This window comes from Eleutherodactylus coqui, chromosome 13 (genome assembly GCF_035609145.1).
Source record: "Eleutherodactylus coqui strain aEleCoq1 chromosome 13, aEleCoq1.hap1, whole genome shotgun sequence".
NCBI classification, from domain to species: domain Eukaryota; kingdom Metazoa; phylum Chordata; class Amphibia; order Anura; family Eleutherodactylidae; genus Eleutherodactylus; species Eleutherodactylus coqui.
The window spans coordinates 51,331,692-51,358,301 of NC_089849.1; the positions used below are offsets into that span (position 1 = coordinate 51,331,692).

General features: G+C 43.5%; 1 protein-coding gene across 1 annotated transcript; it reads left to right on the forward strand.

Moving 5' to 3' along the window:
• The first annotated feature begins 479 nt into the window (after positions 1 to 479).
• IFT52 (intraflagellar transport 52) lies at positions 480 to 24,959 on the forward strand. The gene is made up of 14 exons (XM_066586330.1): positions 480 to 751; positions 4,281 to 4,393; positions 5,135 to 5,222; positions 6,124 to 6,253; positions 8,423 to 8,498; positions 11,861 to 11,932; positions 12,424 to 12,550; positions 13,158 to 13,244; positions 17,025 to 17,093; positions 17,193 to 17,347; positions 17,460 to 17,547; positions 19,468 to 19,576; positions 21,903 to 22,048; positions 24,756 to 24,959. The coding sequence occupies exons 1-14, from the start codon at positions 707 to 709 to the stop codon at positions 24,798 to 24,800; spliced, it is 1,350 nt and encodes a 449-aa protein (XP_066442427.1). The 5' UTR covers positions 480 to 706; the 3' UTR covers positions 24,801 to 24,959.
• The last annotated feature ends 1,651 nt before the right edge of the window (positions 24,960 to 26,610 follow it).

Genomic DNA, 26,610 nt, shown 5'->3' on the forward strand with positions numbered 1-26,610 from the left:
TCGCTCGAGCAGACGATATACCGGCTTGTCTAAAAGGGCCCTTATGGCCTCTTCCGCGGACCGTCAAGTGAACGACTCCGCGAATGCTGATTTCACTGCTAAGGTTGTCGGGGCTCGTGCAGAGCGTTTACACGACTTCCCCGCTGGATGGCGGGCTCCTCACTCAGCGCATCACCTTCTACGTGAAGCGCTGATCACTTACACTGAACGAGAAGCCTGCTAGCTCTTATGCTGAGCGTCAGTGATAACGGACTGCGCGTAGTCAGCCATTTCTGTGCATTTACACGCACGATTAGCGCTCACATTTGCTCGCTTGCTGTATTTTGCGCGATAATCGTCCCGTGTAAATGGCGCCTGCCTCCTGAGGCGCGGCACTTGGTTTTTCTGCGCAGTTTACACGCTTTTTTTGCATTACATTCACCTCATCGTTGCTGCTGGGGAGGAACGCAGAGCATGCTGGGAACTCTGAGCTTGCCACCACTAATATGGCTACTCGAGCCTGATACTCCTGAGGCCCGGGGGTGGGTTTTATCCTATCCCCCCTCGGTGCCGTCAGGCCTGTTGTATCCGTGCAGCTCCATCCTCACCCCGGACCCTCCGGACGACGCTCTGGCGGGAGAACGGCTTCACACAGCGGCTCGGGGAGCGCAGGCCCACGTCACGTGACGGCGGACTGTTGCTAGGCAGCGGCTCCTGGTTACCTGTAATGCAGCGAGGAGGCGCCGGTGGGAAGATGGTTGTCAGCAAACAGGTAACGTTACCGGGGGCTCCTGGGTGTCCAGTGCTGTCCTGCCGGGAGGTAATAACGGGGGCATGATACAAGTACAACCCTTGTGTTATGTTCCATACACCCGCTGCACACTACAAGTCCCAGCATGCCCTGATACAGCCCTGCTGCTAGTCTGCGGCACTGAGTAGTTACAAGTCGTTACAATATGTGCCGCTTGTAGGGGATCGGTGGTTTTATATCATATCATATGAGTACTGCGTGATAAACTCCTATTATTGTCTATGGGAGCGTAATAACGGCTGTACATACACAATGACATTGCGCAGCGTTTATACGCACCGTCGCTAAGCGATAGAGCGGGAAACGGAAAAAAAAGGAAAACAGGAGGGCTGTGTCTGACGGCGTGAACGAAATCCGCTTTATGGGCAGTCCAGAATCGCTGCCATACGTAGCGAAACGCCAGCTAACAGCGGTAAAATACGTTCTACGCATATGCTTGTTAGCCTGCCCCAAGGCCAGCTTCACGCGGACGTATCTGCGCGCAATACGTGGTGAATGGAGCTCATTGGTTTCAATGGATTCCTTCACATGCGCGTATTTTCTGTGCGCATTTCGGCCGCGTAAAAAACCCCCCAAAAAACCTGCTCTGTGTATTTGTGCCCCATAGAAAGCAACGGGGTATACTCCGATACGCACGCAGTACGCAGAGAGGTGCGCGAAACATTACATAATTGCACAGGCAAAAAGAACACGTCTGCAAGTAATTAGCCATTTCAATTGGTGCGTTCGCCGCGCGCAAATCATCATGCTCTGTGGGCGAAAAAAGTGCAATAAAAGTCGCCGATATGCGCTCAAAAAAATCCCCGTTCATAGCGCAAACACGTTACGCTAAAGCCGAGCTCAAACGAACGGACCAGATTTCAAACGCGGAAGGCCGGCAGCGGATTCCGGCTGTAAGCATGGCCGATCATGTTGAATATTCCGTATTGCGGATGCCCGCCGCGGCTCGCCGTTGGTCATGTGCAGGACAGTTTGGGTTTTTTTCAATGTTTATATTTCCTGCGGGTATTTGCAGCCTATACGCAATTTTAATAGAGTATGGACTGCGGGTCGGGCGGCCTCCCAAGGCGAGTGCAGTTGCGCTTACATATGTGTGACGCCGGCCTTTTTTCTGAGAGGGGGAAATGTCACAAATAGAAATGTACTATCCTACGAAGGGCTCCTTTCCACCGGCGAGGTAATCGCACGTTTTCAGTGCGTTGCGAGAGTGACAACCTTTCCACTAGCGATGTTTAAGGGGAAGCTGCGAGGCGAGGATTAACAATCGCAGCAGGAGGATTGTTTCAGCGATTTGCATTTTTCTGTCGCCCATACAGTGCAATGGCAAAACAGATTCTCGCATTGCAACACAAAAGCTTGCGATTTTTGCAGCGTTGCGATGCAATTTTAACATTGCGATTTTCTCGCAGCGATATCGCTATCGCCAGGAGCCCTAACAGTAATTGGACATCAGAACAAGAATCAATAGTATCTATTTCCTTAGGTTAATACTTCGTGGGGCTAATGACATCACATACTCTGCGTTGCATACTTTTATTAACATCTGATACACTTCAGATGGTACTTCCCTCCATCCATCCTGCAAACATTTGGTGAGTTCTTCTCAAAGCAGATGGATGCTGTTCATATTTCTTGACATGACGTTCCAAAGATGTTCAGTACAGTTCATATTGGGACTCTGCAGGCCAGTCCAATCATGGAACATCCATATCCTCAAACCAACATAAACAGTGTTGGATTTGTGACAAGGCACGTTGTCTTGTTGGAAGTATGGCCGACCATTCCCAGAGTATTACCACATTGTCAGCAGCACATTATAGTCTAGAATGTCCAGTTATACCTCCGTGTTCATGGTTCTTGCCACTACAACCAATGGACTGAGACCTCCGTCTTACTTAACTTCTGGCACAACACGCTCAGACAGCCGGTGTTCCCCAGACGGCCTCCACACCCTCGTACGTCCATCTGACATGAAGTATGATTTGTCAGTGAATAGAACGTTCTTCCATTGCTTAATTGCCCTTGCGCCATTGTAGATGGGCCTATGCAGTGTACTTGGTGATGGACAGCTTGTGCACAGCGCCATAACCCATGTATCCAGAGTCGTGACTTGACGTTTCTGGGCCCCAATGCAAAAACCTGTAGCAGGGGCCCCAACTATAATGCTTTATTCATAGTACTGGGCTACATGGAGAAAAATGGCCTTGTGGGCCCCTTAAGGCCAGGTTGCCACAGGATGGAAATCCCGCAGAAATCTCGCGGCTTGGCCACACCAAAAAGCTGCGAGATTTCCGCAGGAGAGCCTGAGCTTCTAAACCCGCGGCATTTTGCCGCGGGTTTTGGTGTGGTTTGGCTGCCGGCATTCCATTACAGCTTTCTCTCCCCATAGAGAGGAGTGAGGCCACAGCGGGAAAAAAAAAAATTGACATGCTGCGGCTGTCAATTCTGCGCCACATCGCTGGTTCCGCCCGGCTTTTCCGGAACGGATTGGCTGCCCAGTGTGGTTGAGAATCTTGTCCACATGGCTGGGTAATCCCGGGATTAGGAGCCACGGGCGGATTTGCCGCACCGAATTTCTACGGCAAATCCGTCCCATGTGAACCCAGCGTTAGTCTCCTGGGCCCGGGTGTAACCGCATGCCCTATAGTTACGCCCTTGCATGTATCCAATAGCGTGCAGTTCCTATTACAAACTATGGCTGACACCTCCAAGTGTCTAGATCTTATGCAGCCTAGTTTAGGACATGTGACAAGCTAATACAACATGATTAGATATGAGCGAGCATACTCGGTAAGGCGATATATGAGAGAGAGCATCGCCTTTTTCGAGTACCTCCTGGCTCGTCACTGAAGATTCGGGGGGGGGGGGGGGGGGGCTGCGGGGGTCAGGGGCGGCATGAGGCAGCGAGGGGCAGGAGAGTGAGAGAGATCCCTCCCTCCCTCTCTCTCCCGATCCCCTCTGCAACCCCTGCTCACCCACACGGCCCCTCTGAATCTTAAGGGACGAGTCAGCAGGTACTCGAAAAAGGCCATGCTCTCTCTCGTATATGGCCTTACCGAGTATGCTCGCTCATCTCTAGACATGATCCATTCCTCTGATGGGGGGGCCAAATACCTTTGGTAGGATATCATATAATCCTATATCTAATGATGTTTATTGTTTTACTCATCTCAGAGGTTCAGGCGGCCAGCATAGACTGCTTGTCACGACGAGCTGGAGTAGATCTCTGGTATAAGTTACACGGGGGGCCGTGGGCGGGTGTAGAAAGCAAAAAGTAGCAACATTTTTCCACAATGAGGACTTTGCTGAATTTTGCAACTTTAATACTCCTGTTTTAGCCTGATGAATCTCCCTATTGTTCTTCATCCAATACGTTAGTATGCACGGTCTCTTATGTTTGACAGCGTCCCCCTTCCTTGTTATATCTTCTAGTTCTGCCAGTCTCTACTTTATCAATTTTAATTATTCCCTTTTTATTTCTTGTTTTTAGGTTGCGTCTGATCAGGAGAATCGAAATACCGTATTGTTTAATGTATCAAAAAATGAGAGCGGAGGGTACAAGTCTCTACAGAAAAGGCTCAGGACCAACTGGAAAATTCAGAGGTGACAAGTGGAAAATTTAAAGATAATTTGCAACCATGACGTGTCCCATCTGGGCATCCCCCTCTTAGAATAAAGCGCCAATCAGTTGATTACTGGGAATTTTAAAAGGGAAAATATGGTATCTTATGACAAATGAATGAGCCACCATGTATCTTATGACCATGTGGAGTCGGTCAGCGCAGGAGCCATTCTATCTGGTGGCTCCCATCTAGAAGAGTATCTCCCTCTATGATATCCATATGCCTCACTTAGAGGGCTGATATCAATAGTGATTGATTGGTATATTGATAGGATATGCCATGAATATGTGGGAGTCTATTGATTTTCCAAACTAGAGGTCTTCTGCGCTCTCTGGTTATTAATTGTAACTCTGCTGCATTCACCCAAGTGAGACAGAGCTGCACTACCAGACAAGGTGTATGGCTGATAGACAACACTGGGTTTGGTAAAAGCCCTAAGGCCACAGTGCTCCACTGAATGCAGTGACTTCTTTTACTTTACATTTGTGGGTGTCTCAGTGTTCAGATCGCCACCAATAACCTAGTGATGGTATAGTCTATGAGCCTGATCACTATTGTACCTAATCAATACCTTAGGATAGTTTGCAGGTTTCAAAGCTGGTGGCCTAGCAGTATGAAAAATATGTAATCCAAGAGTCTAGTCAAGTCTCACAGTTTCTATCTGAGGTGTTACTATTTTAGCTATTTTCTGCAACTTCTTCTCTTTTTTTCTTCCTTTTAGTTTGAAAGAAGATATTACACCTGAGAAGTTGTCAGGTGTCAGGCTGTGGCTCACTGCGGGACCCAGGGAGAAATTCACAGCGGCTGAGGTGAGCTTTATGGAGTACTGAAGCGGTCACTGTAAGCAGGCCTACATGCGCTCTCACTAGCTGCATGTCAATTTATCATCTGTAAAGAACAATGTCACCTTAAAGGTGCTTTTAGAGAGAATGATTAGGGTTTTAAAAATTGTTCAATCGAATGTAAATGAACGATAATTGTTCAGTCTAAACGCAAGCCAATGACAAACGAGAATCGTTCCGTTTCTATAGTCATAGAAACCAACGTTGGCTCGTTCATTTGACATTCCATTTAAACACTTCTTGTTCAGTGTTTCACATAGTGAATGTGAAACACTGAACGAAAAGTGAGCGATTCTGGTTGAACAAGTCAACGATGAATCTACCTGTCTAAACAGGCTGCACGAGAGCGAACGAGCTGGTGATGATGTCATCAGTTCGTTCACCCATGCAAACGAGATTGTGTCTTCTAAAAGGAGCCCAAGGGGAATCTGTCACCAGGTTGATGTTGCCTGGCTATTAGGCCCATGTATGTTTTATTCTGAAATGCTGCTGCTGCACCAGGTTTTCCTGGCCTGTAGCGGGAAGACTGACAGTCCTCTCTCTGCTTGTGTTAAGGGAGAGGACTGTCAGTCTTGATGACATGGGTGGGGAGGGCCTGGTACTTCTAAGCACGTTTTTTCTGAAACACAGCAGCGTTTCAGAATAAAACTTAATAGGCCGAATGGGCTTATCTGTCCAGGGTTCATGCTGCCCATGGTTCGGGCAGCATGAACCCGGTAACAGGTTCACTTTAACACAATAGTGGTAAGATGGGTAGTTTTCCTGAAAATAAGAGTTGTTGATGCCAGAGGATTTTTTTAGGAATGCAATACACTATTTATGGCTCAGAAATCTAATATCAACTCACCCATTATATCTTATTCCACAGTTTGAAGCGTTGAAGCAGTTTCTGGAGAAAGGTGGTGACATCTTAGTGATGCTGGGAGAGGGAGGAGAGGCCAAATATGATACCAATATCAACTTTTTGCTAGAGGAATATGGCATAATGGTAAATACTGGTAAGAATTCACTCTTTTACTACAAGGGTAACACAGTAAGAGGGTTTACGGGGCCAATAGTCACCAGTCTGTGACGTACAACACCCAGGGGCAGACCGCAGGTTCCACTTATTTTCAGCTCCCCAGATCCTGCACTTATGCAAGTTGGAGCCCAAATCGTACCCTGCACAGCCTATCATGCCCCAACACACTTCACTGCGACCACTCACCGTGTCAGACACCTCGATTTCTACCAGCCAACACACAACACACTTCGGGGTTATGGATTGCTTAAAGCGTCCAAGGACTACTAAATAAAGTTTAAAGCTTTATTCTAAAAAGGGTTAGTAGTAGAGATGAGCGAGCATACTCGTTAAGGCAAACTACAAAGCGAGTAGTGCCTTATTCGAGTACCTGCCCGCTCGTCTCTAAAGATTCGGGTGACGGCCGGGGGGCGGGGAGGAACGGAGGGGAGATATCTCTCTCCCTCTCTCCCCCCCCCCCCTTCCCCCGCTTCTCCCTGCTCACCGCTGCAACTCACCTCTCACCCGCGCCGGGAGCCGAATCTTTAGAGACGAGCGAGCAGGTACTCGAATAAGGCATTACTCGCTCGAGTAGTTTGCCTTAGCGAGTATGCTCGCTCATCTCTAGTTAGCAGTGCGTTGATAAAAAAAATATACAAAAGGAGATATTTACAAAACGGTAAGAAGCATACAAATACACACAAAACAATATGAAAACAAAAATGAAAGAAATATAAGAAAATGCTAGCCTATGAAGTTGTGTCAAAGGGCAAATGCCCATGGACTGATTTCTGCCGCGTTCCCCTCGGCGGAATAACGCAGCTATTAGGTTTTATTAAACTTAATAGCTCAGTCCTCACATGCGTGATTCTTTCGCAGATTTCCGCCACGGTAAAAAAACTGCAGCATGTTCTAATTCACCACGTTTTTCCGCAGTGGGAGGTCTCCATTAATATAATTAATGGAGACCTTGGGATTTCCGCGGCAGAATTACGCGATCACTCGCGGGCACTAGCGTTTTTAAACGTGGTACTCCCGCTCCGTCCGTGGGCATGAGCCCAAATTGTTTTGGGGAAGGAGCGCACGGAAAGGTGGACAGTCCTGCATTTAGATGCAACTCCTAGGTCCGTCAATGGGGGAAAGATCCCCTTTAGTTTTAAAGTCCCCCGGGGTCCCACCTCCACCGTCCTCCTCATGACCTCATCGAAGACTGGCTAAGTAAAAGTGCAGATCTCCCAGATGGAAATCCAATTTAACATTTCGGCCATATTTCCCTGGGAGAAACTTCAATAGAGAAGCTATGGCCGCCATGTTTCATAGTATAAATTTATCTACAAGTGGATACCATACATGATAATTAGCTTTGCAGGTATGGGTTTCGGAGGTCGCACAGCGACGGGAGTAAATGCACTGTGTCCGTAGTAGACTCTTGGTTTCAAAAGTGTAATTGCTGTTGAGCTGAGACCTTTTAATGACCCAAAATCCCCAATGTTAACAAATAGTTAATATAATCCTAGGTGGATTACACATCCAATAATATATAGTAGTTGCCAGGATCAGTGGATGTGGATCTGTTGTGCACACACTGGTTTGGATTTGAGGCATATCTAGGGACGATACCCGAGGAACGGGTTTCACCCTTTCACCCCTCTAGTTAGGATCTGGGCTTCGCTGTGCGGTTCCTAGTGCCGGGGCAGGTAGTGTAACCTCAAAACAAGAGGCAAGCCAGAGGTCAAGGCACATAGAACGGGTTCAGCACGCTACAAACAGGCCAGGAATCATGGGCAGACAGGAGAATTGGTGAATATAACAAGCTGAAGTCAGTAGTGGAGAAAGCCGCAAAGTCAGGTATAGCCAGAGTCAGAAACCAGGAAGTCAGCACAAGTAAATAGCACCTTCAGGCTAGCATGCACCAACAGCGGAGAGATGAGGCAAGATGGCGGCTGTGGATCATAACAGTAGGAGCATATCATATAGGAGGCTGCAGAAGTAGCAAGTTTACTCTACAAAGGATATTTTCCTGAGCCCTAAGGACTAATACGCATTTAAAAATGTGTTTTTTGGCTTTTTTTTGTTTTTTTTTCTTTTTTACTATGACTTTGAGGAAGAATCTATTTTATTACATGTTTCCTTCATATTTCCTTTATGTTTCCATTTAACATTGAAGATGCTGTTGTAAGAAATGTTTACTACAAATACTTTCACCCCAAGGAGGCGCTTATTTCCAATGGAGTACTGAACCGGTAAGTCCACGGATTATAAACACTTGGCTGTATGCAATCAGCAACAAATATGAAGGGTGTTTGTTAATAGTTTAGTACTTTGCCAGCCAAGAGTGATAAAGCAAGCTTAGTCATTTGTAGCATGACCCTTGATTGTGTATTTAAGGCTCACACCCAAGACATATTTCTAGCGAAGCGGCTTAACCTCAGGCTAAACTCTTCTAGTTCCACGTGAACTATTCATATATCACTAGTCCAACCTGAAGAATGAATGCAGACTTTGAAACTCTGCAGTCAAATTTCTGCTTACAGTGTTGGGTGCTACCTTCATTATCATTACCTTATGTTAGTCTCATTTTGGAGATCCAGAGAGGAGGATTGCATGCATCATCGCACAGTGTGACAAGAGACCAAAAAGGTGCTCCATTGTGTTGAGGTCATTTACAACGAGAATATTTGCCATGTCTAGTAGTAGGAAAACTACTGCTGCCAGTTCCTGGTCTAGGATGATGAAGACACTGCCGTCACATAGCACAGTGATCGTTAAAAACAGGAACTCCTCGGTGCTGCTGCATATGGAGCAAGGGGAGGATTAAGACGTCCATAGGCCTTATACTGTATGAAGGTTTGAGCCCTCCACCAGTGTTCAGATATAAAATGATCTTACACTCACTACACAGATAGCAAAACTCTGTCTGCTGCATAGATGCGATGAAGAACCAAGCTTACTGCATAGATATGATACCAGAAGCATGGAAAGGAAAATCCACAATGATTTTGCCGAAAATCCCCTTTTGCTATGTTCACACGAGAATAAAATTCGCATGAATATGAACCCCAGTCTTTTGGACATATGAGCGTTTTTTGTTTTTTTTTCCTTCACAGCAATCGCTGCATGTCCTATTTTTTTTCACTCCCCTTTGGAACGCATAACCCATTGTCTTCAATGGGACAGTCAAACATATCACATGTCATTAGATGGGCACACGAGTGCGATGTGGTGTTTTCCACTGAAATCAATGGGAAATGCCTGCCAATTCTCCATCGAGCGTGAAACAAGCGCCAGAGGATCTCAATTTTCCAGAAGTGATGTGAGGCATTTTTGCATGAAAAACACTTTGCATCAGCGGATAAAACGCATGTTAACAAACGTGATATAGGGCCAGAATGTAGCCTTAGGGTACTTCTACACAGGTAAACTATTGGCTGGAAAGGTGCTCAAATTAGCAGTTTCCGGTGATAGTCGTCCGGTGTGAAAGCGGGACCCGAAATGGTACTGAGCAAGAAATCGCTCATTAGTCGCTTTGTTTCTGTTCAATGAAATGAAGCAACTACGGAGCGACTTCTCTCTGTGTAAACAGGCTTTATGAGATCTGTGAACGACTGCCTGATCACTATAAATGAAGGTGGCCGGAATAGACCTCCAGTGCACTCTCCCTCCATTCACTGAATGACTGTCGCGCCTGTATGAAAGCACAGGAGCGATGTTAGTCTCCCCATGTAACAGTATCCATGCGCCGAGTGCCTCTACGTTGAGCACTGTGCAGGCAGTGACACTACTACAGCACATGTGATGGCAAAGCATAGAGAAGACCAGTTACTGTACACTACCTAGTGCTATGCAAGGACCGGATGGAGAGAGAAAAAGTAATCTGTGATTATGTGCCCATCTATTTAAGACCTGGTGGTGGACGTAACCGCTGGTAACGTAACGACCAGCAGAACTAAAACCTGAACCACTGGTCAGAGAATAACCTAAAACGGAAATCAATGAGCGACTGATATAATATAAACGATCGTTTTTATTATTAGTGGGAAAACCCTTGTAACATAATTATGCAAGTGATCAGGAACTATGAACAGATTTTCTTAGACGTTTCTAATGATTAAGGTAACCAAAATGTTGCTTCCAAGGGCACTTTAATAATAGTGCGATTATAGCATTTTGTAAATGGTGTAATTACAGTAGGTTAATATGCTTTTATTTAGCATTTACATATACTACAGGACTTTGCAAAGTATAGGGAAATCCCAAGTACACACTAGATGACAGTTGTAGTGACATTTAGAGAGTGCAAGTTAAGAAGAACAAGGATCACGATACTGAAAGTAGAACTGGTTGGACGATGAAGCAACCCTGTATGAGGACACGCCAGCACCATCTTTGCTGTTCATTACAGGGCTGGGATAGCTGTTTCAAACCAGTTGCAGATCCCCTTGGCTTATAATGTGGTCGGTCAGTTTCCCTTGAAGGGATTCCAGTACTTTTGATTGTGAGAACAGACCATGCAGTTTACATGATTATCATCAAAAATACTGGTACCAGGAAACAAATAACATGAAAAGAGCCTTCCAGAGGTACTATATGACACCTGAGGAGATAGATATCCAGATGCAATCTGTACAAGCACAGGTATAAAGTGTACTCAAGATGGGAATATGCTAGGGAGGCAGGTAGTCGTGGCTAGTAATTGTGGTAAGAGACACTAAAAAGAACCAGTTCCAGATTGCTGGACAGAGATGAGTTAAGGTCCATTTAGACATAACGATTCTTGCTCAAAATTCGCTCAAAGCCATCTTTTGAGTGATAACTGTTGCGTCTAAATGCACGGATATCGTGCAGTTACGTGCACTATTCATTGCTTTCTCAATTCTAGTTTTCTAGAATTGAGCAATGAACTCTTATTGGCGGTGAAGACGGTTATCGCAGTTGGCAGCACAATAAGATTCTTACAGCCCATGTCCCGCTGGTAGTTCACAACGGGATGCAAGCTGTAAGAGCAGAGAACAATGCAGCTGTTTGCTTATGCAAAACAGCTGTATTGTTCGCCGAGGGATAGCTGCATAGCTCGTTAGTAGCTAATTAGCTACTATAGACTATGTAAAGATGATGGCTCAAAACTGTCACTCAAACTGTCATCTGAGCGATCATCTTTTTAGTGTAAATGGAGTTTTAAGTGTATGTGAGTGTGCAAATGTGTGTTGTTTTTTTTTTTTTGTTTTTTTTTGTTGTATATGGAAACCACAACTTTGCAGATCATAAACAAACATGGGATCAGCAATGCAATGCAGATGGCATTCTTGGTGATTTGCAACTGGGAAGTGTAGTTCTTAATGCAGTTTTAGTACAGTAACACTAAAGGGCCTTTTTTCAAGGTCCCCTTAATTGGGCAAGAATGTTTTTTTGTTTGATCGTGAAGCTGTGTAAAAGGGCAAATGGGCAAATACTCATTTGTCGGCTGATCAACTTGTTTATGCGACTCTGAATCAGCCCGTGTAAAGGCCCAATAGATGAGCGCTGATCTCACTTAAGACTGATAAACATGTGTCTATTGTGTTTTATAGGATAAATCACTGGTGTTTTTTGTCATTTCTTTCCACAGGGAGATCATTAGAGCGGCTGGAAAGAACGTCTCGGCAGTAACTGATGATGAGGGTGAAGGGAACAATTCACAGTAGGTTCTTGAAAGAAAGAACAATTGGAATGTATCTGAAAAGTGACGTAAAATGAGATATGATATGTGCATGGCATACATGAAAGAGATGGGTGCCGCATAGCAAAAACTCAAACACCCATTTTGGTGTCCAGTTTTGCCATCCAGGACCGGAGGACCTAGTGTTTAGTTTCCATTCCATGCCCTTTAAATGATCCTTGAGACAGTTCTCCACCTCCTTGTTTGCTAACAAAGCAGTTCCTATTTGAATGAAGATCCTGCATATGTTCTCAATACCCAGTACCAAACGGGATGTTTCCCTCTATGGTACATATGCCCATCTGAGTTAATCTTCATTAAACCTGTGTACAATGCTGTTCTTCACCGACATAGAAGTATGGAAATGAAATGAACAGAGCACACCTCCTTCTGTCTATGTAAATTTCGGTTCTGTACCATGATGGTCACAATGCTACTTACCCTCTACTTATGTTCCTCTCCTTCATTTACAGGGGCCTGACATTCGTTTACCCTTTTGGTGCCACACTTAACGTTATGAAGCCAGCAGTGGCTGTTTTGTCTACAGGGTCAGTGTGTTTTCCGCTGAACAGACCAGTCATGGCGTTCTACCATACCAAGGTAAATGAGTGGAGGATGTCCATAGATGGCACTGGAATGCCAGCTCTATATTGTGCTTTGCCATGTCTACGGATTGTGGCTACTGTTTGCTGACTTGCGGTTTTACATAAGGATCTAAATAAATTCTGAAAGTACATTATCAGTCTGGTTTCACATGCAGAGTCTCTGTGAAAAAATGCCACAATTTTAATATTTTTTTTTATGACCAAAAACACTACAACTATAAGATTTTTGATAACTGTTTATTCATGTTTTGGCAAAAAATGTTGAACAGAAAACTGCTATATTGTTGTATTTAATTTATTTAGCTTTTTTTAATGAAATTTACTGTACTGGATAAATAGTGTAATGTTTTATAGTGCAGGTTTTTATGGATCTGACAATACCAATCATATAAAGTTTTTTTTAAATGTTTTTCAATATTTAAAGAATTGTGTAAGGGGAAAATCATTCTCTTTCTCTATAAAACCCCTTAGGGCTGACAGTTTTGCGCGGGTTAACAATCGGACAAACGAGCGTTTGTGCCTGAATGTCAGCCTGAGTAACTCATTTTATCTGGCCTTTTACATAGACACAAGCTCATTTATCTCACCTTTTATCCTTTCAGTCACATGGAGGGAAACTGGCTGTGGTGGGCTCATCTCACATGTTTAATGATCAGTACCTGGATAAAGAAGAAAATGCAAAGATTCTGGTGAGATTTCTGATTTTTCATTATATGTTACCATAGCACAAATCAAATAACCTTCTTTTTGAGCTTTTGTGAGACACGGAAGACAAAGGGGTTGTCTCGCTTCTAACTATTGATAACCTAGCCTCGAGATAGGTCATTACTAGCACATTGACGTGGGAGGGGGGGGGGGGGCACTCTTCTACTGTAAGGAGCTGCTGTGATGCCAAAAGCAGACCGTTCCGTACATTGTACATTGGGCAATGATGGTATTGCAGGCTGAGTTTCATTTGAAGTGAAGGGGACTCAGCCTGCAATACCAAAGCAGACCACTGCAAAATGTATAGAGTTGTTTGCTTCTGGCAATATGGAAAAATGATAGAAATATTTGTACATTTTTAAAAAAAAACATTTAAACATTTAACATTTTGCATAAGTATTCAGACCCTTTGATATGACACCTTGAAAGTGGAGTCCACCTGTGGTAAATTCAGCTGATTGGACATAATTTTAAAAGACATATCCCTGTCTATATAGGGTATCGCAGCTCACAATGCATATCAGAGCCAAAACCAAGCCATGAGGAGGAAAGAACTGCCCGTAGAGCTCAGAGACAGGATTGTGTGGAGGCACAGATCAGGAGAAGTCTATAAAAAAAAATCTGCACTGAAAGTTCCCAAGAACACAGTGGCCTCCATAAGTCTTAAAGTGGTTTTCCAGTTGTAAACTATTGATGGCTTATCAGCAGCATAGGTCACCAATAGTAGATTGACAGGAGTCCACTGCCAGGGGCCCCTGCCAATCAAATGTTCACTGGGCCTGTGTACTTGCACACTGAGCTGATTTCTACAGGAAGCAGACGGCTCTATTCTCATTGCAGTGTAGCCAAGACTTGCTATTGTAGGCCCTTCTTGCAATGAAGTGAGTGAGAGCTTAGTCTGCAATACCAAGCCTGGCCACTGTAGTGGTAACAGAGCTGTCTGCTTCCTGCATGAATTGGGTCATTACATGAACACACAGACCCCCTTCATTATGGAGTATTGAGTGCAGAAAAATAGGAAAAAGTTTTTTTGTTTTTTTTTGCACAAGGACACAACATAATAACAAAATGAAAAAAAAAAGGGAAAGGGTCTGATGACTTTCCAGACTCACTGTATGCAGGAATGTCCATACCGCTTTGGGAATATGGAAGTGATACAACAGAACTACAGTATTCCTAGTATTCATATGGATTGGTGCTTTCATGTGTGATGGAGAGCAAGTGGTGAACTTTGGCTATTAGGGCAGGTGTTATCAGAGAACCTCTTTAACCCTTTAAAGTGGTTGCCCAGGACTATTGATTTTGAAGACCTATTCTCTGAATAAGTCATCAGTAGTTGACCAGTGGAGGTCTGCTGATCGCTGGGCCATCTGTCAATATGAAAAGCGCTGGAAGCAGATACTATTGTAGAAGCTCAGTTTCGTGCTATAGGTGCTGCTCCTATTAACTTCAATAGAGCTGTGCATGCAGTAGAAAATATGGTGGCTTCAATACGGCTATCTATGTCTACCTCCAGTGCTGTCTGAGGATGGGTCATCAATATCAAAAGTCTGGGGCAGCCCCTTTAAAGGGTTAAAGAGGTTCTTTGATGATGACACAACTGCCCTAATGACCAAAGTACACCACTTGCTCTCCATTGCATTTATTGAGGATAGGTCATCAATAGTAAAAGGCCTGGAGGACACCTTTTAAGGACATGGCCTATCTTGGCGTTGAGGACCAAGCGATTTTTGGTAGATTTTCATCTCCATTTTTCAAAAGCCATAACTTTTTTTTATTTTTCCGTTGACACGGCCGTATAAGGGCTTGTTATTTGCGTGGCGAACTGTAGTTTTTATTGGTGCCAATTTTGGGTACATAGACTATATCCTAAAACGTTTTATTTTTTTTTAATGATCGTAGGGAGAGAAAACGCATAAATTCTGCTGTAAATTTTTGCCATAGGTTTTTCCACTTTTCTGAAAACGTTTTTTGGAAAAAAAAATTTCTAAATCGCTGTATTCAAAGTCCTGTAACTTTTTTATTTTTCCATGTACGGCGCTCTGAGGGCTTAATTTTTTGTGAGACAAGCTGTAGATTTTATTGGTACCATTATGGGGTATATACGTTTTTTTTATCACTTTTATTGCGTTTTTTGGGAGGCAAAATGCTAAAAATTAGCATTTTGCCTCAGTTTAGCGTTTTTTTTGCGCTTTTTGCCGTGCAGGATAAAAAGCGTGTTCGATTTTATTGTACGGGTTTTTACGGATACACATACCAAATATGTGGAATTTTTTAATGCTAATATGAGAAAAAGCATAAAAAGGGGGGTTGCATTTTTTTATTTTTTGTACAGTATTTTGATTTTGTTTTTTTTCTGGGGATTTGCACTGTAGCACTGATGATCGCTGTGATAAGGCATTACAGGACTTCTCTCCTGTAATGCCTTATCGCTTATACAGCAATCAGAGGCAATGGCAATACAGGACACCATTATTTGGCGTCCTGTTGCCATAGCAACCAGCCGGGCTCTCTGCGATCACATCGCGAGAGGCGGCTGAAGTCACAGAGGGACCTCCCTCCCTCTGTGAACCTTTTCCCTGCTGCGATCTACTTAGAATATGGCAGGGAAAGGGTTAACAGAGAACCATAATTTATTTGTTTTTCCATCAGTGTAGCTATATGTTGTGTTTTTTTTTGTTTTTTTTATTTGTTTGTTTGTTTGGACAAGTCGTAGTATTCTAGTGGCAGTATTTCCACATATATAAAATGTATTGAGAAATGTATACATTGTTCTCATAGGGGGAACGTAAAAATACAACAATTGCACATTTATGTTTAGGGTTAAAGATAAATGTGCAATTTATCGTTAACACAATGGGTCTGATTTAAAGAGGATTTCCATCAAACCTTTGATATGGCCATATATATCAGTAAATGAGAAATTAGAAGAGGAGCCAAGTAATTCTGTTCTTTGCTTGCTTCAAAGACATTGGCCTTAGGACAGGCAACTTTTTTTTAATCAAACGTGACAAGAGGAGGTACAGCCACTTCAGATGATCTTCTCAGACTGATGGTATAATATCGGCATGTTCAATTATTAAATTTACCATCAGTTTCTGAGAGACTAAAGCAAAGGTGACATACTGTTGTCACTTTTGGCCATCATGACAAGACAGAGAAATAGCAGCATATCATATCTGAAGGTAAATGGACACACTGCTGAGGCTTATTGGCCAAATACAGTGATACACTTTTACTGACACATTGCTGTTGGTCGCTGATACAATGCATTGTAATACTTCAGCTTTCAGTACAACTTCCACCGTCCAGGTCCTCCATATCAGTTTTATTAGGAAGGTTCGGTAGCTTCATACAGGATGTCTTTAAAGGAAATCCCACTTCAATAAATGTATTGCTCAGCCACTAGCGTACATGAGAAGCTGTTTTCTGATTTGTATAATACACTAGGATCCCAGGTTTCATCCATGTCTGTGGGAAGTTGAACTGAGAATCCCCGTGCCATGGTTGAGCATGAGTGTGATGGATGGTGCACCACCCCATTTTAACCTTCAAGTTCATGCCTACCTACCAGAAGCGACTGCCCAACCTAACCTGCAGATTTTACTTGTACAGTTACATCAATCAGTAAACTGCCTCTCATGTATGTTGGTTGCAGAATAATGCATTTATTAAAGTAGGACTTGCTTTTCAGACACCCTGTATATGTAGTTTAGCAACTTCTACCGTCACACCCAGTAATGTTTCCAACTTCTTACCAACAGGATGTGCTCATGCAGTGGCTCACGACTAGTGAAATCCAGCTAAACCAAATTGATGCTGAAGCTCCAGAGGTAAGTGTGTCAGAACATGCTTAGTCCTGTGGGGTTGTCAGCAACACATCAGTGGTCGTCTTCTTGGTTGTTCCTGCTTTAAACTTCTCATGCTTCCAGATTTCAGATTACACCATGATCCCTGACACCAGAAAATTATCGCAGCAGCTGCGGGTCTGCCTGCAGGAAGGAGACGAAAATCCTCGGGATTTCACTACTTTGTTTGACATGAACATCTATCAGCTGGATACTTCTTCTCTAGCCAAAGTCATCAAGTATGTGTCAGGCTGCTTATTGTATTCTCTTCTCCTTTTATACCTCTCTCCGTTTTCCTGTCCCTTCTTTGTCAACCATTAGTTTCTAATCTCCCACATTGTTACTTTGCAGAGCTTATAAGGAACTGAATGTGAAGCATGAAACGCTGCAGCTTATCCAGCCACAATTTGAGGCTCCGCTCCCTGCTCTTGAGCCCGCGGTAAGCACTATAGAAAGTTATCCTTAATCGTGTTACTTAGGGCCCTTTTACATAGAACGAGTATCATTTGTAGGTTTGTGGAAAAACAGAACGATCATTCAGTGTAAACACGGCCAACAACTAAAGCAAACAAATGATGATTTTCTGTTCTCGTTTGTCGATCAGTTTATGCAGGCACAAAAACTTCCTGATAGTTGGCTGGGGTGAACAGGCAGTCCTTCATCTATGAAGGACTGCCTGTTTACTCTGTAGGTGGGTTGCAGGAAGAGACCTTCTACACACTCCATCTCCATTCAGTGAGCGATTTATCTCTCCTGTGTGAAAGCACAGGAGCGACGATGTTGGGACGACTGTCCGGTGCTTGAATGCTTTACAGTCGTCACATGTAAAAGCAACATTAGTCTAAGCTGAAAAATTTTTGTGGTTTTTTTGTTTGTTTGTTTTAAAGGACATATGGCGCTTTCATATAAAAAAAAAATTAATTGTGGGTCTTTTTTAAGGAAAAAATGGTCAGAAATAAATTTTTAGATATATACAGTTTCCTCACTTTCCCATGTTATGTTTAATTTAGTAATCTTTACCCCACAATGTAATTCTCTAATTCTCCCTTGCATACCAGTATCAAATATTTGCATGTTGTCTGATATTGGATGCAGCTCTATAGCGCCGACCCCCCCCCCCCCCCCCCTATTTTTGCTTTAACTGTATCTCCCCATCTTGCTTTAGGCACTGTATATACCGTAGATCATAAACATCCAAGTGCAGAATCTTGTCTGTTATACAGGATATCTAAAATAGGGTTTTAGAGAGATGCACAGATTTTTTTTTTCTTGGTGGGGAGGGCCTATTTGACCTTATTTTTGTTTCTCATTTTTTTTAATGGCACAAGTTAGCAGGGAGCCAATTATCGATGTGTTTCCTGCTTTCCCCACATACAGATCACTGAGAAACAGACATACATTTGTGACAGCCAATTAACCCACTGTTACCAGTGATCTGTATGCAAACACATGCAGAAAGGATGCACATCGCCTTCTTCTTTGCATGCCTCCGTGCACCATTCTGCAGAGGAAGTCCTTGTGACGTAATTACTGACCTCACGGAATTCCCTAGCAAGTGCCCGAGTGTGGAAGCAGATCTTCCACATTTTGGAGCACAGTACTCTGTAAGAGCACTACGTTTGGGGTTCATTATGACAGGGAACTAGTTATTTCGGTTCCTTGCCATACTACAGGATCGGCTGACAGTGTGACAGCCCCATTCTGCTAATAGCATCATGTGCCGGAGCACACAGTGCCATCAGATTTTTCACTTAGATTATTGGATTGCAGACACAAGGACCAGCCTGTTATCCCACTAATGTATATTATATGGCCAGGTAAGAGACCTGTGACCAGGACCTGATTGTTTTAGTGTATGTATGTGTGTATATGTATATATATATATATATATATATATATATATATATATATATATATATTATATATACTAGGCACAATTGTGTCCTCCTAGATAATTTAGAACTAACAGGGCATATAGCGTTAAAGGACATGGCCAGGTGATATGTTCCCTTTAAACAACCCCTCCACCCCCCCATTAATTTTTATATAAGAAGACTGGAATAATACAATTCTCTAGTATTCATCTTGTCAATAGTGCGGGGAACTGTGCAAAATAATTATAATTTTGTTTTTATTGAAAGTCTCCTCTCTTTATTTTTTTAATGGCAGGGGCTGATCAGTATAGAATTTAAAAACAAAATCCGAATTGGGCTGTATGAATGTGCTGACACTTGTTATAGATATACTGTATGCTGATGCTCATCTTAGATATTATAAAGCGGCTCCAAACTGGATCTTGACTTTAGCTACACTGTAATGGGGAGTTTAAACATACATCTTTTTTTTTTGCCTCCTCTAGGTATTCCCTCCATCATTCCGTGAACCTCCTGCTCCGGCCCTTGAGCTGTTTGATTTGGACGAGAATTTCTCCTCTGAAAAATCACGTCTTGCACAGATAACAAATCGTTGTAAGTACTCTATAGACTAATACCTTTACCTTGTAGCCATATAGATGGGTAGGGGTACCTGTACACAGGACGACTGTGGTGCATAAGTGCCCGGAAGCCATCCCACGGACTGCCACCCGACTATTGCTTATGTGATAGTCATTTAAGTAAATGGAGGTGGAGCGGCCAGGGATCATTTTAGCCGCCTGCCTTCATTCACAGTAAACACTAGTTGCTCAAACATTAAATGGCTCTCCTATTTACACGGCCCGCTGGTCGCTTTAGTTCTGCTAAAAACCAAGTAACTCTGACAAGTGAGCAATTTCTCAATGCGGTGTCAGAGGTCGCATCTACATGGGACGATTATCGCCTGAATTCACTGTTTTCGGGAAAAATTTGAGCAATGACCGCCCCATGTAAATGTTCCTTTAGGATCAGTTTAGACCGTGTGAGCAATGTCGGAGTTCGCTCAGGCAGCCTGCTTATACAGGTAGATACATCATTGGCTCGTTCAAACGAGAAATCGTTTACAGAAAGTTGCGAAGATCCTCAATTGATTTCCCTCCTAAAATTGCACTTTTATATTTGTTCCGAGGCTCAATCTTTAAGTTTTAAAAGGTAATTCTACGTCGCTTTGTAACGGCTAATGCAATAGGTCATTCCCAGGCACTGGAAACAAAGCATTGCTAACCCGAGAATAGTATGGATGGAGGTTCTGAATTATCGGAGATACATGGAAGAACGTAGATGCTCGGACCTCAACGAGGACCTGGAAGGGGTTCCTCTCTATGTGGTCCAGACTTCAGAGGCTCGTTCTTTTTCTCTAATTGGTTATTTAACGGTTCTACTTCATGATGCGAATCAATTGGGTGTGGTTTGTGGGTTGCCTCTGATAGGTACATCATACCTTCTCACCTCTTCTACTTTCTCTATCGTCCTACTTTATTCTTTCTTATTCTTCCTCCCTCCCTTTGGTTTTTCCTTTATGCTTGTTTCTTATGTTATTTCCAGGTGTCACCTCCATCACTAGGAAATCAAAGTGGTGTCTTATTTGGATACCCCCTTTTCCAAATTGTCCATTACATATCTCCTCAGACTCATGCCAGACGTAGACGAGACCTCAAAGCAGATGGCACCTGCCTTGTTATTAGTCTTTGATATAAGTGGGAAGCTGTTATTGTCACTAAAATAGGAGAAGAGACGATGCGATGATTTGTACAAATTATTGCTTTATTGTGCCTTCATTGTGTAGAAGTGATACATAACCTGGCTTTCAATAAATACATTTAAAAACCCAAATGAGAAATCGTTCAGTCATTCACATTCACTGTATAAGTCAATGAGAGCGACTGAGCAATCAGTATTTAAACTAAAGTCAACGTTTTTTATGCCTGTAGAAAATGGACAAATAGCAAATGATTTATCGTTTGCCATTCGATCGTTAGTTGCGTTTACCTTGAATGATTATCATTAATTTTCTCTCAATTGGATGAGATTTTGAATGCTAATCGTCCTGTGTAAAAGAGCCTTCACTCTTTAGCTTAAACCCTATTTACACACACAGATAATTGCTTAAAATTCATCAGAAACTGACAGTTTTGAGTGATCGTTTTGCATTCGCTACTAATGGGCTAATCAGCCTATTAGTAGCTAACTAGCCTCATTTGCATGTATTTAGAGAACAGCGGGTGGTCTGTTCTCTAAATATATCACTATTGTTTTCCAGTGGGACAGCAGCTGAAAGAATGTTATTAGCACTGTCTGCGGAGAACTCGGCGTGCGGTCCCTCATATCAGGAACAACAGATTTCAAGCTGAGCTGCACTCAGCGATGGACGAAAAGTGCACGATGGGCGCACGTTTACAAGCAACGATTATCACTCAGAAGATGTCTTTTGAGCGATTCATCGTTGTGTGTTAAAGGGCCTTAACGCAATGGGATATCCCAGTGTGGCATGCTATCAGGGTTTTTTTTTTTTTTTTTTACACTTTTACAATGGGTTTTGTTGTGTTTAGAGCACAATAGCTTTCTGCACTGTGCTAATACAATAGAGGTAAAATGTGTCCCATCCGTACATTTGGTTTATATCATTTGCATAGTCTTTAGTTTGTATTTTGGTAAACATTAGGGCAGATTTGATAATGAATTTAAACCAGTTTTCTGCAAAAAGTGTATAATGTAATATAGTATGTTGCTTAACGCCCACTTTCCACTTCTTTAAACAGACATAAATGATTCAGGAAAAGTGGGCCTGGTTTCTGAGTCTTACTATGCACAGTTTTCAGCCTAGCAGATTCATCAACAGTTTATAGAATTTTTATGCTTGCTGTTTCTTGCTTCCATGCAGGCACTGAGGATGACCTGGAGTTCTATGTACGGAAGTGTGGCGATATCTTGGGGGTAACTGGAGGCTTACCAAAGGAAGAACAAGATGCCAAACACATTCTTCAGCACATTTTTTTCCAAGTTGTTGAATTCAAGAAGCTTAATCAGGTATAAAGAACATAAAAGTACTTCTAAGGCCTATTTTACATACTGAGCGTGATTGAAAAAGACATTAAATATCACAGAAAATGGAACAGAAAGTTGAAAATATTCTTAGGAAAGTTTTGTATTCGGCTGATTTCACATGGGCCAGTGCGATATTGGGCCATGAAAGTCAACATGAGATATCCTCGTGGATGTGAGGCGTTTTTGTGTTAAACCGCATCGCATCACTTCAGGGAAGTAGCGATTTTCCGGCGAGGATGACAGCCACGGCGGAGGATCACAGAGTGTTTCCCATTGTTTTCAGTGGGAAACCTCACATCACATCACACTTGCGTTTACCTAACAGTGGTGCAATGCTTTACCGACCTCATTGAAAATAATGGGCGATGCGAGGGCATGTCCAAAGATAGGACATGCTGCGATGTGATGTGGGAAAAAAAAATTGCTTGTGTGTATGTTCCCATTCAAAAAAATAGGGTTCATATTCGTGCGAGACTTGTGTGTCTCGCAATGCACAAATCTTGTGCGTTTTTTTTTTCTTTCCCTCGGCCGTATGAAGTTAGTCTTGAGGCCTCATGTCCATGGGGAAAATCAGGCCCGCCGCGAATTCTCCATGCAGAATCCCGCAGCGGGTCCCTCCTTTCCCGGGGACATGAGGCTGAAAATAAGAATAAACTCACCTGTCCGGACACTGCGGATCTTCCCTCTGTTGCGGCCGGATCTTCTTTCTTCGGCCCGGCGGATGCGCTCCGCACGCCAGCAGCGTGCCGCGCGCATGTGCTGGGCACATCCGTCGGGCCGAAGAAAGAAGATCCGGCCGCGATGGAGGGAAGATCCGCAGCGTCCGGACAGGTAAGTTTTAAATCTGGTACGGGTGTTCCGCGGATCTGGATGGCTTCCATAGGCTCAATAGAAGCCTGTGGGAGCCGTCCCCGCGGGAGACCCACACGAAAATGGAGCATGTCGCTGTTTTTTTTCCCGCACGTGGATCTGCGCCTGAAGGGAAAAATGACATCCGCAGGTATTTAACTACCTGCGGGTGTCCAATGCATCCCTATGGGGCGCGAATCCGCGTGTGCGGGAAAAACGCTGCGGATTTTAAATATTAATTATCCCGTGGACATGAGGCCTTAAAAGGAGTAAAAAAAAAAAAAAATCAAACCTACAAATTTTGTGTATTAGCCTATGAAATCAATGAGGAAAAAGTGCTCAAAAGCACCAGACTTAAAACCTGCTGCTCTACCTCACTGTACAAGTAGTTACTCCATACTCTGTAATGCTTTATGCCAGACTAAAGCTGCACTGAAAAAGGTCTTTCAATGGTTCATGTGATCGCTCGTCCTCCGTACGGTTTCATCGTTTTTACACAGACCGATGTGTTGCTGACTATAATTTTTGACGTTGTATGAAAGATGTGTTCACATGACAAAGGAGCATTTGCTCACTTATCAGGTGATTGGCGGCACCTTCACACAGCCCTTAAGGGCTTGTTCAGACGAGCATATGCGTAAATACATTCGCCAGTACGGAACATATTTTTGCATGAACAGAGTTAGGAGATGGCGGGAAGCAGGCTGATACATCCGTGCTAGCAGATCAATCTGTTTTTTTTTTGCGATCGAAATGCCAGTTCACACGTTTGCGTGTTACACCCGTCCTGTGAAATAGAATGGCAATTAAATGCCTAATTAGGGCCAGCTGTTGTCTTTTCCCAGCGTTGTATGCAGGGTAACTTTCTCCCTCCCTTTTTTTGAGCTGCCATATCAGTCTATGGCAGCTTCCTGCATAACACGGACAAAGATAGAGCAGGACTAGAGATGAGCGAACGTACTCGGATAAGCACTACTCGTCCGAGTAATGTGCTTTATCCGAGTATCGCTGTGCTCGTCTTGAAAGATTCGGGGAGCGCCGCGAAGCGGGGAGCTGCAGGGGAGAGCCGGGAGGAACGGAGGGGAGATCTTTCTCTCCTTCTCTCCCGTCCGCTCTCCCCTGCTCCCCGCCGCAACTCACCTGTCAGCAGCGGCGCTCCCCGAATCTTTCAAGACGAGCACAGCGGTACTCGGATAAAGCACATTACTCGGACGAGTAGTGCTTATCCGAGTACGTTCGCTCATCTCTAAGCAGGACCTATCTTTTCTCGGACAAAGATTTTGCACGAAAAAAACACGTTCGTCTGAATGAATCTATTGAAATCCAAGGTATTGCTGTATCGCGTTATACTGGTGAGATTTTCACGTACGGATGTGCCTCCACAAATACATTCCGCTGAATCTGCCTCACGCAAATAAACATTCAGGTCCGGTCATTGGCAGTATAAAAGGCACTTAAGAGCGAAACCATACAAACCAGCTGGACACGCGCAGCCTTACCACACCCATTTACAGTGGCGAAGAGCTGCATGGTTTACCTGCAAAATCATGTGACCATCCGGGCATAATTTGGACACATGCATTTTACCAAGCTGTGTAGGCCTTACACTAATTTTTAGGATAGGTCATCAGTGTTAAATCCCTACTAATCAGCTATACAAGTAATTGAGACACCGCTTAAACGATGCCCAGTATGTGTTATGAGGATCATCACTGTCTAATCCATTTGTTTTGGTGTTTTCGTCCACTTCTAGTAATGTTCTAATTGGCCTAGGCTTACGAGTATAATGGCTCTATTGTCCTAGATTCAAATGACAGTTCTACTTGTCACTCTGTTGCAGGAACATGACTTGGATACTAGCGAAACGGGTTTCCACAGCAGCTGAAACTCAACAAGTGGTCCATACACACCAGCTGGATTCCCAGAAGACGACGAAATCCTATTTATTCACCTTTTTATAATTTTGTATTGTTGCGTGTAGGAACATTGTAAATATGCTATTTGTACGAAGAAAAAAAAAGATTAAATTGCTTTATATACAGTACATGGGATCAGTGGTTTTGCGTTTCCTGTACACTTCAACTCCTGTTTGGCAGGGATCTTCTAGAGTGCAGCTCAAGCTGAGGGTGAAGGTTGGTGTGGCATAGTGGGTATTTGTTATGCTAGACTGGCACTGCCCGCTGCAGCTGTACTCTGGCTACATGTCATAGTGTATTAGTGTTAGGCTGGGTCTACCCGGACTGTAGTAATGTGCCAGGAATAGCAGTGGTAAAATTCCTCAGGCACATAATGTTCTCATGCAAATTATTCATCCTCCGGTGTCCTCAGTGCTTGCTGACCCCTTCCATGCTGGCCGACCTGCTATGGCGCTTGATCCGCAGGAACACAAAGTTGTTTGAATTTGTTTATCTCACATTACAAGAGTGGAAGTTTTTCAGCTAGAGAGGATTTAGAAATGGTCTGTTCAATATATTCCGCACACAAAAAATACCTTGATCTGTAAAAATTAATGAGTGCTTTGTACAGCAGGAAAGCCTGTTCTATTAAAAATGGCAGGGAATTTCAAAGAAGCTTAAGCGTATAGCTCGCCCACACACTGCCTTCTATAAAGTCCTCTGGGGCTATTATTTATAATGCAGACAATCCAGTGTTTTCAGCGCCGTGTACGTGAATACTGCGGAGGCAGCGAGCAGCGTATGGGAAGGGTTTTGTAGAATAAAAAAAAAACTTTGATTCCTAAGGTATAATATGGCAAGCTGGATACTGGATATGAAAAGGTTACCGTTGGCCGAGGTCATGCATTATAACTCACTCAAAAGCTATTTGAAATCCGTTCACCCTCAAGAAAGCTGAAAGGATGGTCCGGTCTTGTATAAATGGGTCGTCCAAGATTATAAAATATATATAATTTTTTTTTTCTACAACTAGGTCCCCAAGTGAGTAAATATAATGAGCTCATCCTTATTTCTTGTTCCCCATTTGCGGTGGCTCTGGATCCTCTCACTGGAATTAGGTTTGCAGGCTGCAGTCAGCTTGAGTCGTGTCGTAAACTGGCAACTGCAGCAATGATTACTGCACTGTCATTGGCTGCAGCAGCAGGTTTATGGGACATCACAGGCTGACTGCAGCTTGTAAGCAAAACAGCACAGTGGAAACTAGGAGCAGCGAGTATAAGCTCTTTATTACTAGGGTATCAGTTTGTAAAACTCCTTTTAAAGGGGCTTTCCAGCTAAATACCAGTCACAGGATAGGTCATCAATAGTTGATCGGCTGGGGTTTATTGCTTGGGACCCCTGCCGAGCAGCTGATCTGGTACCTGCTGTCTGTGCCGCTACACACGGGTATGGAGTGGAAGCTGTTGCTCCGACGCCTATGTAGTTAACCTGCAGTTAAAAGCGCTGGCGAGGGTCTCCGTAAAATCATTGGGAGCTGCACCTGCTGTTACAAGTGCCAGACACTACACAGGGGTCATAGCAACAGCTTCGCCTATGCTTCTGTGTAGCAACACCAACAGTGGGCGCCTGACCAACTGATCGCCCAGCATCCCTAGCAATGAACTCCAGCTAATCAACTATTGATGACCTATCCTGAGAATAGTTCATCAATAGTATTATTCTGGAAAACCCCTTTAAAAAAAATTGTGGGCACATCTACAGAATTTGTAAAATGAGGTACTAGAGTCATGGAATAGACCA